The sequence below is a fragment of the Cyprinodon variegatus genome, unplaced genomic scaffold (assembly GCF_000732505.1).
Source record: "Cyprinodon variegatus isolate N-32 unplaced genomic scaffold, C_variegatus-1.0 Scaffold431, whole genome shotgun sequence".
In the NCBI taxonomy this organism is placed as follows: domain Eukaryota; kingdom Metazoa; phylum Chordata; class Actinopteri; order Cyprinodontiformes; family Cyprinodontidae; genus Cyprinodon; species Cyprinodon variegatus.
Genome location: NW_015150884.1, coordinates 633,395 through 654,282, shown reverse-complemented (window position 1 = coordinate 654,282; position 20,888 = coordinate 633,395). Strand labels below are relative to the sequence as shown.

Genomic DNA, 20,888 nt, shown 5'->3' with positions numbered 1-20,888 from the left:
TATATATATATATATATATATATATATATATATATATATATATATATATATATATATATATATATATATATATATATGCATATGTACAACAATTCAATTCAAAACAAGGTAACCAAGGCTGTAGAAAATAAACTGAACTTTGATCTTTTATATTTATATATTTATAACAGTATCAAGAATCGAAAGCACTGAGTAAAGAGACTAAAATCTACAAAATCTAATAATTAAATTGGATATAGTGGCTCAGTTTGTGTTCATACCATTGAAGCAGAAACTGCATACTTTCTTGAGTTGCAAAAAACAGAGCAACTCGCCAGGAGCTGATATTGTTATGCTGAAAGAAAATTAAGTCATGATTATTATTTTTTTTTTTTACAAATAGAAAGCCCTCCATATAGGCAGAGCTTTGAACAGTTTTAACTCCTATTAATTAATTAATTAATTAATTTATTTATTTTTACAAGGAGAAATGTAAAAGAGCAAAATTAAGAATAAAGGAGGTTCAGTTTATAATAGTTCCAAACAACATAGACATGGTGACAAACAGGACAGCAGCAATTATTATACAGCAATACATAAATAGTTTGTTAGCTCTTTATTTCAACTTTGCAGGAGTTGCGCACAGTCTCTTCTTTGGTTCGTGAGCTTTAATGCTGCAAATAAATTTCAAAATATGTGAATTTGTCACTGCTAGCATTTGAGTGTGCTATGAGAAAAATCCACAGAAAAGCCCCACATTTGTATAAGCCGTAAGGTTTGGTTCGGGAAAAAAGTAGCATCTTAAATTGCAGAAAATACGGTAAGTAACATGCAAGGTCAACCTTTGTGTTAAACCCACAAACCTTGAAGTATGTTTGTGGAAGCATCATGCTGTTGGGATGCATTCCTTCAGCAATGAGAGGAAAGCTGGTCAGTCTTAATTGGCAAAGGAATTTAGCTAAGGGTAAAACTTATAACTGAGAAAGTCTCCTGTGAGAGGAGGTCTGCAATGTGCAGGCAGAGGTACTGCAGGGGGTTAGATCTCACAAGATGTACCAGTACTCCCATTACCCCCTACTGACAGTGTAACCTCCCAGCAATGGGGTTCCCAAAAGAAAAAAGTAAAAAATACCCAGCCTTAGCAGATAGATTAAAATAAATGTTTAAATCTGTAAATGTTAAAGCTGGTAGGGACAGACCCACATACGAAATGGCAACTACTTCAGGAAATATGGTTCCACAAAGTTTAGCGTAAAAGTTAGATTTTTTCATTTACGTTAAAAAAATATTCACAACTACAGTGTGTGATAATTTACCATATAGAATCCAATACAATGTGCTGATGACATTCGTAGTCAAAACCTGCAAAAATAAGAAGTAGCTAAAGGGGAGTGAATATTTATTCATGACCCTGTATCAAATTATTCTACTCATTCTCTAAACAGATGTATAGATCTTGAGCGAACACTGAACCATGAACTCAGAGCTTGCATATATTCACATTAAAACCTTATTTATAACGGATTACGAGGGGTATAGGTTGAGAAATCCTAAAAAGTAGATATCACTCTAAACATGGCTGCAGAATCTGACAGCATTTGAATCTGGGACATCGCTGTGTAGCTTGTCACTGCGTCTCGCAGGCACACACAAATACACACATGTTGGCAGCTCATTAGAGGGAAACCCTGTGTATAACATCTGTCTTCTGCCAACATTTAATAAAGGAGATCGGTGAGAATTAACGCAATAGAAAATGGAGGACTGGAGGAAAATGAGCAGAACAGGGATTAATGAGTGATTATACTGATTAATATGGGTCAGAGGATGAGAGTTTGAGAAAAATCTCACACATCCTGGGCATTCAAGGTTAATCCTTTCTGGTAAATAAATCAAAATCAATATTTTAGCTTGATAGCTCTAACAGTAAACTGCTCAGTATTTATTTTCCAACTGGGTAAATGAGCAGGCTTAAACCACATATCCATGTGAGATGAAGCAATCATGCAACAGCCAGTCTGTGTTGACAATGTAATAATAAAGGGACCATTGTACGAAGCTGATCAAATTGATCACAAGCAGTTCCGTAAATATATTAGGTAACACATGTTGATGTTGGTAAGACATTTTAAGCCACAAGCTCAACGTTTTGTTTGTCAAATATTTTTATTCTTCGTAAAGTGTAGCAGAAATCAGAAAACTTTGTTTTACGATGAAAACTCTAAAAGGTGGGGCATTAATTTTTACCACAGCACCTTTGAGTTGATAGCTATTAGCTGCTTTTCACCATAATAAAAGTCTTAAGGGGATTTCTCTACTAGCTTTGTATATCCAGACATTAGAGTTTTGGCGAATTCTCTTGTGTAGCATAACTGAAGCTCAGTTAGGTTTTACAACTGATTCCCAATTATATTGATGTCTAAGTCTTGAAGCTTTTCTTCTGGAATGACCTCACATTTAGCTACTCTGACCAGTGTTTCACTGTTGAGGTGAAGTTCAGTGTTACTGTTTATCCTGACACCCAAAAAACAAGTTTCATCTTATCAGAGCAGTCCTGTATGTTAACTATACCCCATACTTCACTTGACTTTTTTTTTTGTCATTAACAACAAACTTGAAATAGGTACTCAAAGAAGAAAGAAAGATTTTCATTGACAAAAATGTGGGAAAACATGTTCTTTAGTTTTCACATTACAATTTAAAACAACCTGGTTTTGGCCTGACACATAAAATTTAAAATCAAATATAGTGAAAGCTGCAGTTGCAATGTAAAATGTGTCCATCCATTTATTCTCTACACCTATCTGTAAAGGGTTGCAGGGGAGGTCTGATGCAAAACCAACCTCCAGAAGTCATAGGGTGAGATGCGGGATACAAAACTATTGCTAAGCACAAGACAGACCAATTAACTTAACATTTGTGATGTTTTTTGGGGGAATTGTGGACATGCATGCATTGGGAGAGGATGCAAACTTATTGCCAAAAAAAAAATAAAAAAAATCAGTTATGATTCATACACAGAACTGTCTTGCTGAAAGGCTACATTGGGAACAAATGCTTCCCTGTAAAACAAGAATCTGTGATATCTTCAAGCTGCAGCGAGGCATGAATAATTGTTTTTCAAACATGTATGTTGTTTGAAATCATGTAGTGACACTGTTATGCTAGGATGAATGCAGAGTTGTAATATGCAAAAATACTTACTGGATACAGTTTAATTATGAGGGAAAGTAGAATTTGCGTGGGAGACTGAATTTCCCTTAGGGATTAATAAAGTTTTACTGAATTGATTTTCATAGAATTGAATTGAATTACAATTTTATTTTCTTTGAGGAGAATGCTAACTGAGCCTTAACGAATGACAGCAGTGCTAAAAGAAGAGAAAAAGGAAGGGCTGCATGTGGCACAGGAAGATAATTATGGGAGTGACTACAGAGTAGTATGTCTGAGGTGTTCCTTGAAAAGCACTCACAATTAACTAAAGCATTGCAATCATTCTCCTATCAGAAGACTAAAAAGCAATTGCTTTATCAGGGCTTTTCTATTTATTCTTTTATTCTTATTTTAGTCTATGTAAACGTTTGACTTTGAAGAAGTCAGTAAAGAAAACAATGAAAGATAATCTCATTATTCCGGCCTCTAACAAACAGAAAAATGATTTAGGTAATAATTATTAGCTTAAACTAGCAAAGGTTTAGTCTTCTCTGTCTTATTTTGAGACAGTAAATAAAAACGATATCTGTATTTTATATAGAATGCAACAAATGTGTGTCCACTAAAAAAGCCTAAAATAGTCTTTTACTTACCATTTCTGTCATCCAAAAAAAGAAAACTAAACCCCCAACTTTGCATTCAATCCGTAGAATATAAAGTAACGTTCCACCTGAAGAGAAAGTTAATCCAACTTCTCTATTTGAAGATCCGCTCCTCTGCTTTAATCATTTCTTTTCACTCAGCTATATTTATATCATGTATTGCATCTTTGCAATTAAGTGGTTTAATCAGTCTTTATTTAAAGCACTATGTACTTCTTTTGTTGTTGTAAATATTAGAAGAAGCAATCACTAATTATTGTGGTTACAGCATTTCAGTCCCGGCTATTTATGTTCAGATCGCCTGTTTGTTGTGGCCCCTGGGTTGCAGTATTGAAAATGTGTAGTATAGTTTAGTAGCATCACTGTGTGTGTGTTTTGTCTAAGGATTTGGCAGTAGTGGTAGCCCAAAAAGAGCAGTCGCCTCGAAGCAATCTGTGCGAACAGCTCACACCATTCCTATCTGTACTCCAATCCCTCCACCTGCACGTTCCGTGTTTGCAATCTCATGTCGTTTGAGTGAGGGGGAGGTTTTCAGTGTGTGTGTGCGTGTAGTACTGTATCATCGCTGTGTGTAGGTGGTGTAACCAGTAAGAGAATATTGCGTGGGAGTGAAGTACCATTCAGGTGCACATGTGTGTTGTAATGTGTGTGTCGGAGAACATGTTTTGTGCTAATTATTCTCCCTCCACTCACAGCTGCAAAGAACAATTCATTTAAATATAATGCCATATCTGCCCTTTAATGGTAAAATTATTGAAAAAATAATGTATTATTTTTTATTGTTAACTATTACATCACATAATGTTGCAGTAAAGCAACCAGTGTATTGAGATACGACTTAATGGCCAACATGACTGTTTCTTTAAAATTATGTTAGATATTGTGTGGTTTGTAAAGTATAGAAAGCTCTATTAGAGAGTAAAACGGCAAAAAAGCTTTCATTTTGAAATGCAAACATCATAATTAGGATGCAATATCATGATGAGGTATCGGGTTGGGACGAGATAATCATAGTGTGAAATAAGTTAACAGCTTTAAATTAAATTGGAACAAAAATGTATAGCATGATCTAACTCTTTTGATAGAAAAACAACTTACCACACTCCTGCTATGATAATTTCATATTCCAAAAACCTTGAACTCAACCCTATTCCTGACATTTTGAATTGAAAAAGCTTCCTGGAAGGGAAGCAAAACGTCTTTAAACTTGGAAACAAAGTCTAGTGGATTGCTTTTAACTTTCTTTTTTTGGAATGAATATGACCTGAATGACTGAGAATCTTCACCAACATCAACAATTTTTTCCTTTAGTATAAGCATTTTGATAGAGTTAGAAAAATATTTTGATACACCCACTTAATTTAATTTTAGGTTTTTTTTAGGACTTAGCTGAGTTAAACTATCTGCACCCATGCTGGGCTAGAACAATTAAGCACAGCAAGATAAGGAACATTTAGACATGAAGAAAGGCTAAGCAGAATATTACTAGATTCAAGAATATGGTAGATGTTGAATAAAAATATAGTCCATTAAAATCCTAAGCACTACAAAATTTACATAGGTCAATATTAAAAGCAGAGGTGAGTTCTGAAGAGTTTCATTCAGGCTGTTGCTTTTACTTCAGTAACCTTAAAACAATGCATTCACTTCTTCTGTTACTTTAGTACCAATGTTGGCTTCTCTACCCACGTCTGGTCACTTCAGTGACTAAAAACAAGCATGTTTTAAAAAAGGTGCAAACTTTTAAAGTTAGATGTAAAGGGCTTCTGTCAGCTTCTTGGTTCTAATGTTACTTTCTGTCATTTGGGTTTGCTTTGCTATTTGGAGGGTAAATGAAAATACATTATAGCACAATATTGCCTTTGTTTAAATAGGTTTTAAAACTTCATATTGTTGGCAATATATTTCTCATCTCTTAATGTGTTGTTTTGATAATTTTTATTCTAATGATTGAAAAACAGCTAAGAATTAGGACACAATATCTGACTGCATCAGAAGAAACCTAATAAATGGTGAATTAATTCATTTTTAGAATTAAGTAATTGGGGTTAAGTAGGCAAGAAGTTATGTTGTTTGTTTTTATTACCTGACTAAATGTATTTTCCATTAACTTTACTTATTTGTTATTTATTGTAATTTTTGACTACTTTCCCCACTGCTGTAGCGAAGAAAAGGAAACACGGCAAATTCATGACAGCTGTTTAACAAACTGCTACCTTCACGGGGGAATTTATAGTGTTACTTTACTTTGACACCATGGCACCCTTTGACCAAATATATTTCAAAATAGACAAATGTGTCTTTGATAAAACAGGAAGGAGTGCAGTAGCACTCTCTTACCCAGTTTAACAACAGTGTTCAGCAACATGTCTTATTAAAAACAACATACTGTAGGAACAGAATAATGGAGCTTTTTTTTGTGGTTTTAAAACCTTAGTCTACCTTATGTTGTCCCCCTTAGTAAGGCTCTGCATTATAACCTGAAACATGTTTTTATCCTTTTAAAGCGCTAAAAAAAACAAAAAAAAAAACGAGAGCAAATGTCCTTTGGCAATGTAAAACATACTGTGGACATAGTTTACTGCTTCTTGAGTCATCTTGTAGGCAGGCAAATTCATCCTCACAACCAATGAAGCCTACTGTATTATTGGGCTAAAAATAGAAAACAATAATGTTTCTATTTAAAATTAGACTTCATTTGCTGCCTCAAAATGGTGCAAATTGGTGCATAAAACTGCACAGCCAATGGCCTTGCACTCTTTCCCCATGGAGATAGTTAAAGATACAGTGTCTGCTGCACCTTTTTCTCCATTTCTTTGAATTTAACTCCACAAGCTCATCATTAAAAGTAAATCTGTCCATATGGATTGATACAGGAAAACACAAACTTAAACTTTTCATTTACATGCACAATGTTTGATGCACTTACATTTTCAGCTTAAAAAAAAGATCCACAATATTTTTTTATTTACTATATTAGGGCTGAAACAATTAATCAGAATAATAATCTAATATTGAAATTACTGACTATTAATTTATTAATCAATTAATTGTTAACTAGAGTATAGAGAGTGTAGGTGACAGAGTAACCCACTTAGAGCAGTAATTATATCCAAATTTGGAAGAAAAAAAAAAAAGAATAAAAACATTTTGCATTTGAAATAAAAAAAACTTTATGGTCTGTCAATAGGCTCTATCCAGAACTCCCTTAAGTGAAAACATTTTAGTTTCACCTGGTTTAATTTCCTTAAAAAATCTTTTTTAAGAAAGCTTTGGCTATCCCATCATTAATTGATTAATCGAAAAAAAATAATTGACAGATTTTTGATTTGTAAAATAAGCAATAGCTGCAGCCCTAGACTATATAAAACTAGCTTTGATGTCTCACCAAGTAAAATTTCCTCATGACCTCCTGCCTGCATTTGCAACTGACTCGTCCAATTATTCTCTGAACTAGAATTTAACAAGTTGAAGTGACATGATCTCCTAGGTACATGCAATTTAGATTTCAGTCAACAATGACAGTCATCATAACAACAGTATATGTGGTATTCTGGGCATTTTTACATGCCTAAAGCAAATTGCCCTCTAAGAGAAATTATTACTTGAACGACTGCATTCATGGTAAATAAAATTATTAAGAGCCGCTACAAACAATAAAGGTAGGAATGTTTCATGCAAGTAACATCTGTCTTGAGCCTCCCACCTTTTCTGCATCATAATCAATTCTTAAATTAGTAAGCCTAACCAAGTAGATAAAGAAAACTCTAAAAGGGAAGATTTAGATCTGTGATTGAACGTTCCAAGAAATTACCGTTACGTCTAAAGAGCCCAATTCAATTCTTCCAACCACAAATCTGATGCTTATATGCTCTATCTATAATTCTACATGCATTACCAATGTCAAACCTAATAACTAATTCACTTTTAAGATTACTATCAATTTTTATTTTTCTGTAAACTGGATTGACTTTGGCTTCTAAGAAATCATCTGTTAGACATTCAGTAGATTTCTGTACTATATTCTACATATGGACTCCAGGGCGTCTTCGGATTTACTGTTTCTCTGAGTGTCTGTGATATTTTTACCCTTCCGTGTTTGTCTTGGCTGTCAGTGGAGCTGACACTGATCGGGGGGAGATGGCAGGTTTCGTTGTGCATCAGTGCTTTCACGTTTGTGCTCCGCTGATTGTTACCAACCTGAAAAGTGGAACCATGTCACGCTTTTCATATCCTTTGGCGGCAGGTTGCATAAGATTTCTTTGATGTGCATTCTTCTTGTTTTCTACAAATCTGGGCCCAGGGAGGAAAAGTGTAATGCTGTTGAAAGGCCATAAACAGAGGGGCATGGCCTGATAAGAAGATGGTGTACATTCTAGCTTGTAACACTTGCGTCCTATAGATTCGGAAGGGCCGTCTCACTAAATGACAATGCTGTAGGAGTTATAATAAGAGAGTGTAGGTGTTAAGACAGACGCACAGGATCCCTTTGTTCCATTACTTAAGCTTTTAAATACTCTGAAATAAGTGCTGCTTCCAGGAGTGAAGTCACCGCAGCCAAGACGTCTGTCTAAAAGCATTTGTAATTTGCGCTGATTTAAATAAAAACATTTGTGTCATGTCAAAAGTACTCTCACAGCGAGAATTTTTCTGTCTGCTTCAACCTGGATGGAAATAAATCAGAAGGCAGAAAATCTGTAAATGGACTCCTCAATATTTCTATTTGCAGCCCTGTTTTATCATGTACTGTAGGTCTGACAATATAGACTCTATGCCCGCAAATGAAGACGATTTTAACCGTCGTTTCTCTCTTTGGTTGCTTTTTTTATTTTCAAAAGAGGAAGAGGGGGGGCACTGTAAATTTGATCATGCATACTCATTTTGTTGCAGCAGCAGTAGAAACTACAAGCTGCGATTTATTTCTGAATGCCACCGCTGACTTTTTGAGTAACTGCTAAAGAAATATTAGGATTTTGTGATTGTGTTATCACTAGAGTTTAATACAGCTTTCGCTTCAGTATTGGGTTGTTGACAATTTTTCTTTAAAATTTACCTTTTTATTGTTTCCTTTGTTATAATAAAATGTTATTACGGTTGTATTTCTGGTATTTTGTTCTCCTTTTCACCCTAACAAAGACACTTACTGGGCTGTTCATCAGCTGCATTAAACCTCGAAAGAAACTGCAATCGTCCCTAACAATACTTTAAAAAACTGGTCAGAATTACCTTGTTGTAAATGTTGATCTTCATATTGAAACATTGCTTTGTGAGTTTAGACTGAATATTGATGCATTTTGTTTCCCCTTCTCTTTTCACAGTGTGTTGTTTCGTGGTTCACAAGCGTTGCCATGAGTTTGTCACTTTCTCCTGTCCCGGCGCGGACAAAGGACCTGCCTCAGATGTAAGTATAGTCCAATAGGTGCCTTTAGATGTCAATAACACTTCAAATTTTCAACAGCTTTTCAGATGGAGATCCCAAATCTCCATATTTTATTATTATATTTCATGTTTGACCACCCACAAGGTGTTACACATCCACATGTGCAACGAAAAAGCCTAATTACCTAAGGAGTGAAGTTTAAAAAAATACATTGTGTTTTTTTGTCAAATAGGTTTTTATCTAGTCTCAGAAAGGATCTTTTCATCCAACTCTGGTCAAATGTTTAGCATCGTTACCCTGATAGAAGGTGAATCAGGCTTAATGTTTTTTGCGTTCTACAACAGCTTCTGTTGAATGTTTTTCTTGTGTCTAGCTCCATCCATCAAGTCACAGTTTTGCTCTAATTTTACCAGAGAACCTTATGCTGTATGTTTGCGATTTCCCCTACAGGATTTATGGCAAACTGCAGACAAAACCTTTAATTGCTTCTCTTCTCCAGTGGCCTCATCTTGTCGCTCTTATATAAACTCTAGTTTTATAGATTGCACAACTATAGTCTTCTTTTAAAGTCTTCTCTGGCTCCCGCACAGTGTGCCTGTGGTGGAAATGGGGTCTGGCCGGGGCCTTTCTCTATTTGTTTTTTGGTTGCATGTTCAGACCATGTCCCTTTGTAGTGTGCTCCGGTTTCAAGGCTTTTGTCTGCAGACAATCAAGCCGGCCGCTGGCTGCAGCTCCGGTGGACATCTCGACTTCCCTTGGTCCTTCAAGTCTTTGCTGCCATGTTAGGCCGATGGATGCCCAGCTGGTTGGAGCCTCTCCGGGGGGGGGGGGTCTTCCTTTCTTGGTGCTCCCCGATTTTGCTGAGTTTGCCCTGCAAAATGGGAGATTGCAATGTGGCTGTTGGCTGGATTGGGGAGGCTTTATAGCCTACGTCCATCTGTCCTTTGTTGCTCTTGTGAGCTTGGTGTTGCAGGTCTTCAGCCCTTCTCGCCACATGAACAACTACTTACCTTCAGGTGACAAACTTACTGATATATTAACACCCACTCCACTAAAAAAAACAAAAAAAACCGGACACACACCAACAAACCCACAATCTTATTCCTGTAACGACACACAAATAGTCCAAATGGTTGGAAGTGATACAAACACATAACTACTGTCAATCTGGCGTTGCAATTTTGTTATTATAGTATACCTAGCATGCAGTGATATAATACATACAATTCAGTTTGAAATAAAATTAGACTCTAGTGGGAAATAGAAGAAAGAGACATTGCATGAACATTGCTCCTCGATGAACCTCAATCAAACCTCTCCACGCTGTTGAGACACAGTTGAGCAGCCAACCCATAGTTTCAGTTCTCTCTACTTTTTTCATCCTTGTATTAAACAGATAAGACCCCCTTTAGCATATGAATTTACAGAAGCTGCTGTATTAGTAATTTAAGGAAATAGTACATGTGTAGCTTCATTATTGACTTAAATTTGTTACATAGAGTTAAAATCAAAATCAGAGATGAACTCTTGGCCTTTTTTTCATGCTGCATTTTGCTTTTAAAACATCAAGTGCTTTTAAGAGGTGCTTAAGTCACGGGTATTAAAAAAATACAAATCCACTCTCTTATCTCAGAGAACCAAATGATTTGCCCTTTTCTTGTTAATTATCTCAGCACCACTTCTTAAGTCCCACCTGTTGTCACCTCCCTCTGGAGTGCTCTTTCAATCTGACAAACTCACTCTCTAAGACGCCTCCAGAGGAAATACATGTGTCTGCCTATTGGCTTCCTGACTGATAAAGCTATATCTGTTTCTAAAACCCACCTAGGTTATTTTCCCCATCTTTCACATCACTTCTTTTGCAGCTCTTAGTTGGTGCAGTGACTCAAAGAGCGTCTTCTCTATAATCTCTGTTTCAGAAACTCCCTAATGGCCAAGCTTTTCCCACATGCAACCTGAACCATTATCTTTTTATTTAGCTTTTTTTTATATATGTTCTCCATTTGATAAAGAACCTTTTCTGTATCAAATGTGATCTTGACAAAGGAAATTCTATATAAGCTAATTGACCCTAGTTTTAATGTCCCACACAAATCCCACTGTGCATAAAAAAATAAAAAAATAAATGGTCTTTCTAAAATGTCACATCTCAAAATTTTACAATATAATGAAAAAGTTAAATAAGCTTTGTCGCTCCTTTCAGAGATAGAAATATTTCAAGACTTTATTTCTTGTAGTTTTGATGAATAAGGCTCATAAATCCCTTAAGTTCAAAAGAAAAAAATATGTTGAATAAAAATAAAAAAAAGAAAACATAAAAGAAATTTAAGTCTTCTAAAAAATATGACTATTTCTTCTCATTCGGTACATTGTTCCTCCTTTTTGCATGGATTCCTTCATAAATTAAGTGTGGTTGTGCCGAGGTCTAATGATAGTCAAGATCGTTTTAATACGGGCCTTCATCTGCCTCTTAGTATTGACAGGTTAGGGTTCGGGTCAGCCCAGGTTGCCAAGCACCCAAACATAGGAACATACTATGATCATTGTGCTGCAGCTTTTTGTTACCTTCAGTAGTAAAGACAGGTGCAAAATCCAGTTGAAAAATTAAATCCTCACCATACAGCTTGTCAGAATGAGAAGCATCAAGTGCTTCTTTTTGAGGGCTGCAAAAACTGTGGGCCGCACAGCAAAAGGCATGGTAACCCAAGGCATCACTGACTCTGGGAACTTCATACTGAAGTAGGATACTACTCCTCTCCACTCTTCCTCCAAGCTTCAGGACTTGATTTCTAGATGAAACGAAATATTGATTTTCTCTAAAATGAGGTCTGCAGAGCAATGAGTAACAGTCTAGCTCCTTTTCTCTGAGCCCAGGTAAGATTTTTCTTAAATCTCTGGTTCAGAAGTAGCTTGAGACGAGGAAAAGGACATTTAAAGTTGATTTGTAGATTTGTTTCTTTGCATATTGGCTCCTTTGGCACTAACTGTAGTCTTTTTCAACCCTCTGTGAAGCTACAACTAATAATTTAATGGATTTTCCAGAGCAATCCTCTCAAGGGTGTGAGAATCCTATTGCTGGTTCACCTTTGCACTTTGTGAGCAACCAGCTTTGTTGTCAGCTTCACTGGGACTGCACTATGGACATCTGTCAAGTCAGCATTTTGTAACCTACTGACCCAGACTGGGAGCCTATTAGTGGCTGAGGAAACATTTGCAGGCATCTATTAGCTGATTGCGATGCCACACCATTGCTTTCCCATTTTTAACTAATTACATTTCTGAGATGTACATGTAAGCATGAGGTTGTGCTTCGATTTGTTTTCCTATGTGTGAATTGGTTCTGTTCTGGTGTAGACTAGTAATAATAGTAGTGATGAAACTAGCGATTATTTTGTAAATCGATTAATCTGTCAATTATTTTTTTTGAATAATCGATTAATAATCAGTTAGTCAAAGGTTTGTTGAAGAAGATTTATTACTAAATTAAACCAGGTGAAACTAAAACTTTTTTACTTGAGGAGTTCTGGATAGAGCATATTGATAGACAAAAAGGTTTAGGTTTTTCATCGTAATGCAAGGTTTTTATGTATTTTTTTTTACAATGTTGATTAAATTACTGCTCTAATTGGGTTGGTCTATCAGCTAAAGGCATGTTTTAGAGTCTCTAAGCTCCAGTTTACTATTAATCGGCTCATCCAGGCAAAGCCTCATCACTCCCATCCTCTCCTCCCTGCACTGGCTCCCGGTCTGTTTTCGGATTGATTTTAAAGTTTTAACACCTGTTTTTAAAGCCCCTCATGGTCTCGCTCTGTAATATTTAACTGAGTTTTTGACCGTACAGTGCCCCAGCAGAGCTCTCTGGTCTGCTGATCAAATGGTTCTGGACGTCCATAGGTCCCGGTATAAACAGTGGGGCAATCGTTCCTTTGTAGTTACCACACCTAAACTTTAGAACAACCTGCCCCTCAGTCTGCAGGTTCTTACAGATCTGCACCTTTTGAAGTCCATATTAAAGACTCATTTTTTAAAACTGGCTTCTAATACTTAGGACACATAGTTTTATGCTATTTTTTTTATTTATTAATATTTTTTTTGCAATGTTTTTATCTTTCTGTGAAGCACTTTGGTCTTCCCAGTGTTGTTGTAAAGTGCTATATAAATAAACATTGATTTGATTTGAATCGATTATTAAATTAGTTGATGAATATTTCATTAATCAAATTAATCACGTTTTATCTGATTGATAGTTTCAGCCCTAAATGATATAAAAGATTTTAAATAGTCTACATATTGAAATGGTATTTTTTTTAGAAGCACATGTATGACCTTTAATTTGAAATATATTTTTTCGTATTCACCTGAAAAATGAACAATCTGTCGCACAACTTTTTATCATGCCGCTTTGTAATGTTCTTTTGAGTATTTATATTATAGTTATGAAGCGAATTTGTTTCCTATTCCATTCATCACTTCAGTTCTCAACATCCATCTCCATCGTTTCCTTTCTATTTTCTGCCAGCTCCCTTCGTTTTTGGCACTTGAACATTTCTATATTTGGCATACATGTACTGTAGCGTTCCCCTTCCTTGAAAATACCTCCCACTAGTCTCCTTTTAAACCCAACCTGAAACCACCCCAGTACATTGTCTATTTTAAGTCCACCCAGGGGTCTTCCGCTCTTAATTATGGGGCCGTGCCACCATCATCATACTGTTTCTTTAATGAGTTCATGACCTTATGACTTCGACCCTTGGGAAAGTATGCTACCTCTGCTCAAAACTAGTTGCTTATTTTAATACTTGAAATGGTCCAAGAGCAGAGTACTTGTCAGTATCATTAATAATAATAATTAAAAATCACAAATATTTACACCCAGTTAAAGCAGAAATATTGAGTTATTTAGATTGATGCCTAAAGCAACAAATTAAAAACAAAACCTAAAACATTTAAGTGTGTTGTCTGCAGGATCATGTCTTTGTGCCTCATTAATTCCCACACTACCTTTCATTTTTTTTCCTTCTGTCAGCTATGTATGTATAAAAGAAGAATTCAATTATAGATCTGGGTTAATAGAATGAGTTCCCTGTGGGAGAAGTCGAGGGATGATGTCCTCTAATGAAACCTACATTTGAGGCCCACAGCTTGCTAATGGTATATAACTCTGAGGCTTAAGGAACAAGCATATACTGTACACATGTTTAATATATGTTTTGTCAACCTTAAGGTTTGTTTGCACAGATTTAAAATAACTGTTTCAAGCTCCCCCAAAAAATAAATTATATCATGCCAGTTGTGTTAAATCTGTAATACACTGAAACATTTACTTTGAGATATGCTCCACCTACGACGGAAAACAGTTTTATCTTTTTAGGTATTGGCTTTTGAAACAAACTACACGTAAAAATGTAAGAACTTAAGGGTGCTATCTAACTGGAATTGAACTTTTCTTTCATATATATATATATTAAAATATCAATGCATTTTTTTTTTATTGATCTCGTTTAACATTGTGAGTTGTCTTATTTCCTTTTTTACTTATTGGGTAAATTTTGTTTGAATGCACATTGGCTGCTGCTACTACTTGTTGCAAACAAGTTGCCCTTAAACGACCAAATAAAAAATTATATTTTTTGATTAAAAAAAGACAATATCATCTTTTGGAAAGTATTTCTTTAAGTGAAAAACTGGGATTAACAGTTTTTTGAAAGAAACAGATTCAGAAATCTTGCTTAGAAAAAGCAGTATGCTGCAGATTTGGGGCACAGGCTAACTATTGCAACTAATTAACAAGCTAACATTAACCTGTCAGGAAATGGAACATTTCACTTAAGGTGAAATTTCATCCAATTTCACTGCACCAAGTGAAGCCTGCCTATCACAGGATATTTCCAATAACATGACAGCATGTGTTTGATTTGTGTGTCGGCGGGAGATGACTAATGCTGTCGGCAGGATATATACTTGGACAGGACAGTGCTTTGATAAAACAAAGGAATGCAGGGAAAGACAGAACAAAAATTGAAGTGGAAAATAATAAAAAAAAATCATGATATTATAATTCTAAACTTGAAGCAAGGATTGAATTAAAGTTTTCCAGAGAATCAAACTACCCTATTAGAAAGTAAGTGCATCTCTTCTGCGTTGATAAAATTAAGATGGAAAGTAGCAGCCAGGTTCTGGCAGTGAAAGCAGCAAAGTAACAGATAATCAGCAGTAGGGCTGAAACAATTAATCGGATTAATTGTGATTAGTGATTTAGTAATCGATTCATCATTAACTGGAGCATAGAGACTTTAAACTCTGCCTTTAGCTGAAAGAGCAACCCAATTAGAGCAGTAATTATAGCAAAATTGTTGAAAAATATATATGAACATTTTGCATTTAAGAATAAACTATATTTTTCGTCCGTCAATACGCAGCCTCCTCCAGTGGAAAAGTTTTAGGTTCATCTAATTTGATTTTGTGAAAATCTTCTTAAAGGAACCATTTGCTATCCGATTATTTATTCAAAAAGGTTTGCTAAATAATTGTTAGTTGCAGCCCTAATCAGCAGGTCTGACAACTTCTATAAAATTGGACGTTTTGATGGTTTCCTATTGTGTAATACAGGCATTTGTTTAGATAATGGAAAGCCATTGTTAATGACTTTAGAGACTCATGTTTAAGTCCATGACATTGAAATTAGAAAAATCATGACCAGATAAGGCCTGTTTGGAAGGATTTTCAGGAAAAGGTCTGTTTTCTTGTCTGTGGCCTGCCACAGACTGGCAACCTGTCCAGGGTGTACCCTGCCTTTCACCCATAGACTGCCGGTGATAAGTGGGAAAAGATAGATTGAGTCTGTTCTCCTGTTAAAAGATGGCATCGTGGGCGTGATAGTGGAGCTGTGGTTAGCGTGCACGACCCATGTATGGATGCCTTAGTCCTTGACGTGGGTTCCAAACCGGCCTGTGGTCCTTTGCCACGTCTCTCCCCCTCTCTACCCCCTTTAACTGTCAGCCTACTGTCCAAACAACAAGCTGCTAGTTCCTTAAAAACTCAAAAAAAAAAAAAAAAAAGATGGCAGTGTGACTTAGTATTACTAAGTTGTATGTGGACAGGTCTGCAACAAAGACCACATACAAAATACCAAGCCTTGTAGCTGAGGGATGAGGATTTGGTTCGAAAGAGCATACACACAACAGTTTTTGCCAAGCAACCTATTCTGCTCGGTGTGTTTCGAGTGGAGCGGTTGGACATGCATTTCATCTTCACAAGATATTAGAGTACATTTAGGCTTTAAATAGAACAATAAGATGGTGATTTGGCCAGTAGAAACCATGTCTTGCATGCCTTCTCTTTATCTGGACCCTTAACCTTTTTAGTTCTTTCTGGTGTTATTTAAAAAAAAAAATAGTGTCATATATATAAAGGTGAGTTTTGCATGTTCAGGCCATATGTCTGAAACTGGAATTAAACTGGGTCGCTAAACTGGACATTGACACAAAATAGACCAGCAAATAATCAGTGTTGCATAGATTGAATTTCAGGGTCTGGTGGTAAAGCTTTAGTTTAACTGAACTTATTATTTTAAAGATAGGTTAGCTAAAGTCTTTCAAAAACAGCAGAAAAAAAAGTTGTTGAGAGATTTTGACAAGAACAGACTGATAATAACAATAATTAAGAATAATAGCTGAGAGTTCTGCAGGCTTTTGAATTATGGGGTGTACATATTTCCACTGACTATATGGACAATCATGGCAGGTTTATTATTCCATGGACAGTATATCACTTAATCCACTTGCTTATCTAGAAGCTCCCTCATGTACCATCTGCTTTATTTGTTTTTATATATATATATATATATATATATATATATATATATATATATATATATATATATATATATATATATATATATATATATATAAACAGAGTGAAATACAAGTTTGAGATCACTTAGGCTGAAAAACAAAATATAGTATTTTTAATAGTTTAATAGTTTTAACAGCCTTTTCCTAGAGGAAGATTAAAACTGTTAAAAGATTCACTCACTTTAAGGCAAAGATCCTCTGCCCACGTATAGATGGAAATTTCCTTTAGGCTTTCTGCACACAAGCAGAAAAGATGTCTTGGAAAACTAATAAAACTTTTCTTCTTGCCTGGATGTCAAACTTTGAAAGAGGGCACTAATAAAGAAAGTATTATTTTGTTTTGTTTTGTTTTTTTCTCTGTATTTTCTTGACAAAATATTTTCATACAACTCTGTTTTTCTCACCCTAAGATTATTTCCTATATTTTACCCAGTTTTAGACAAAAAAAATAATAATAATTTACTGATTTCCCATTAGCCAAATCCTGAAAAAATGGAGGCACAAATTGGATATTATTTGTTAATTAGGGATTCGGTTCTGTGTTTCTTTTTGTTAAAATGGGTTATCTGGAATTAAAGCTATTCTACCTCCCAGCTCAATTCTTGGACTACAAGACAGGAGAAGAAAAATGCACATATTAAAATCATGCAAACACAACTCCATGCTAAGAGTGTCTTTGATTTCTTAAGAAGAGGTAATGATCAAAATGTTCCATCATATCCCAGATTAGATTCAGAGTAGAAATCCAGTTGAATTAGTTCTTCCTTTTTATTTAAAAGATTCAAACTTTCGTGATAAAATAAAGCTACCCTGAGAACATCTTGACAGTCACAGAACTCATATGCAGGTGTGTATTCTGACTGCTGTGGTTGCAGGTGTCTGACATGCATGAATTCACAGAGGCACTTTACTGACATCAGACAAAAATAGGTTGGGTTTTTTTTTTCTTCCCCCACCCCAGTTTGACATTTACATATATTTTCAAAAGAAGGATTTGTCTTAAACTTAAACCCAAGAAGACAAAAGAATCATAATCTGTTTTGTCAGATGTCTAAATAACTCAAATTACTTTCTGTTTTTAGAGAATTGATTGGAAATAATATGTTATATTCTTTAAATAAGTCATATGTTTGATGGTGCGATAGCACAGAAAACTGAAGGTAGTGCCTCCCTAAGAAATCACTCCCACGTAAATCCTCTAATGCATGCTTATAAGCAAGTGATGCATATTAATGTGCAGAAATGAGCCTGTTATAGACAATAGAAAGACAAAAACAGAAAGCTGGAACTAGTGATGTATCTATATGCAGGTGGTGAGATGCCCTATGTTTCACTAGGAACAGCAGACATGTGGAGGAGGATGCTCTGGTCAGAGGAGACCAGATAATGATAAAACTTTTAGTTTTACTGTTTGTTTTATGAACTAACGCTGGAACCTGAACCCCATGTGAAAAATGGGTGAGGTGTCACACAGTAGCAAGGCAAGGAAATCCATATCTCAAAATGGCCGTATCAAAATCTGATTGAGAATCCTTGAAAAGACTGAAAAACATTAGATGTCCACAGATGCTCTTCATCTAACCTGAGCTAAATATGCAAAGACTGTTGAGACATGTCACAAAAAGACAAAAAGTTTAAAGGATAGGTCCTGTATTACTACTCTTTAATGTTTCTACAGACTGAAAGCTAAGAACTGAGATAATTAATAGAGAAAGAATTGGAAGAATAACATAAATATTTCCAAAAACTGAACTCATCATGATTGAAAGACTACTGAAGAACAGTCAATGATCCCCAATGTCTGTAGCCGCCAGAGGCTCATGCTGAAATATAATCCTGCTTTAAATATTTCAGGAATAATTCATTTTTTTGATAGAATAGAAACTTAAACAAAAAGATTTGTATTGAAAACATACTTTTTCTCCCTGTAAAACATTTGAATTCACAGGTCTCTATTCTAGGTTTATTTAGCACCCAGTAACCCATTATGTGATTCAAACAGGTGGCTGCATGTTTTTGCATGACCACTACTCCCTTTTAACAAACTTCGAGGAAGGCTGACCTTCTCTGATGGACTATTGTGCTCACAGACAGGCAGGCATGCTTACAGTACCTACGCACATAAACGCTGTCAGACTTTGATCGTAGACGTTTCTGTGTTCTCCTTTAACTGATATGAACAAAGTGATGCAGAGGAAATCTATCTTTATCAGATGAAAGAGTCAACCCCCCATTTCTGCAAATAAACTTCCTGTTAATGCTTACTGGAACATTTTCTTGCGATTAAAGATATTTTTTTGTCCTTTTTTGGCAAATGATAAATAAATCATTTATCCAATCAGGTGCGCTGAAATGATTGTCCCCATAAGTGGATTATTTTAATGTCTAACAAGTTTTTTTTCATGCTTCTCTTGATGTTTCTCATCAGGACCCCAGGGCAAAGCATAAATTTAAGATCCACACCTACTCCAGCCCGACCTTCTGTGACCATTGCGGCTCCCTACTGTACGGCCTCATACACCAGGGAATGAGATGTGACCGTACGTGCTCTAAACTACCCCTAACCTTTCATCTATGGACATTTTTATCCATATCTAAATGGAAATGTTTGATAATTACTTTTCTTTGCGATGTGTTTAAACCTGTTGCTTCCTTGAAATACCCAAACTAAACATTATATTCAATCTATGTTCTGAGATTTGGCCTTGTATGTGTTTTCCAGACTGTATGATGAACATCCACAAGCGCTGCGTTCCCAATGTGCCGAATCTGTGTGGAACAGACCACACTGAGAGGAGAGGCCGCATCGAGATCAGTGCTGAGGTCAAGACTAATGTTCTCACCGTCACAAGTAAGTACATCTAGTAAGTGCATCTTAGGGAGACGGCACAAATACCTGTGCTGGGAAAGGTGAAAAATACAGGTGTTTGTCTCCCTCTGCTGTTAGGATGGGTGAGATGAAGTGAGAAGATAGTTTCATAGTATCGCTATCACACAAAACAGAACAGCAAAGAGCAGCATTATGGGAAACGATGCTTGACACAGACAAGGCTGAGAGTAACAGGATGTTAGATAACACTCACAGAGCAGATAGGCAGAGAAAAGGAGTGGTTCAATTTCTGCAAAGGGGGTCTAAAGTCTACACAATGTTTTTATACCACCTATCATTTTGATTTTGTTTAACACCACTCTGTGTATAAAAGCTGAAGACGCTGAATATTTGCCGCTCTGTTTTTGGAGTTTGGGTGCATCTTAGTGAAAAGAACCGCGTCTGTCTACTGACAGATTTTAGTGTTAAATAAATTCTAGACGGAGAAGTTGTCATTCGTTTTTTTTTTCCTCATCTTTCTAAAACATACTGTACTCAAAAATATTCTCATTAAGACCGGATTTTGATTTGTTTCTCCTTGGTTAAATTTCCTTTGTCATTTGTTTGAATTTCAGGCTGTAGCCATAAATATTTTAATTTTACAAATCTCTTATTAGTGGAGATAAAGACACTTTACCTGAACTATGAACCCACCTGTTTGCCTCACCTTTTAACTCAAACTGGGCAGATTATTTTATTTCCTTTTATGATTTTAATATAGGTTTGTTATTTTTTTGTTTTATAACTTTTATTTATTTCCATCATTATAATTATTTGATGTTGGCTATTAGTTATTTTATACTCATACATTTATAACGTTAGTTGTCTACAGCTACAGTAATATCTGTATCAAATGTTATTCACCTATTAGTTTAGAAGAAAGCTTTATTTATTTAAGCCTTTTGAGGATTCCATCCATCCATCCATCCATCCATCCATCCATCCATCCATCCATCCATCCATCCATCCATCCATCCATCCATCCATCCATC

At 35.6% G+C, this 20,888-nt stretch overlaps 1 protein-coding gene across 2 annotated transcripts in view; it reads left to right on the top strand.

The window, feature by feature from the left end:
• Window positions 1-20,888, top strand: part of prkcb (protein kinase C, beta) — a 125,505-nt gene that overhangs the window by 38,010 nt on the left and 66,607 nt on the right. For both annotated transcript variants that reach the window (XM_015388653.1, XM_015388652.1), the window contains exons 3-5: window positions 9,113-9,195; window positions 19,456-19,567; window positions 19,750-19,878. In XM_015388653.1, the coding sequence (XP_015244139.1) occupies window positions 9,113-9,195; window positions 19,456-19,567; window positions 19,750-19,878 (324 nt within the window). The remainder of the gene's footprint in view (window positions 1-9,112; window positions 9,196-19,455; window positions 19,568-19,749; window positions 19,879-20,888) is intronic.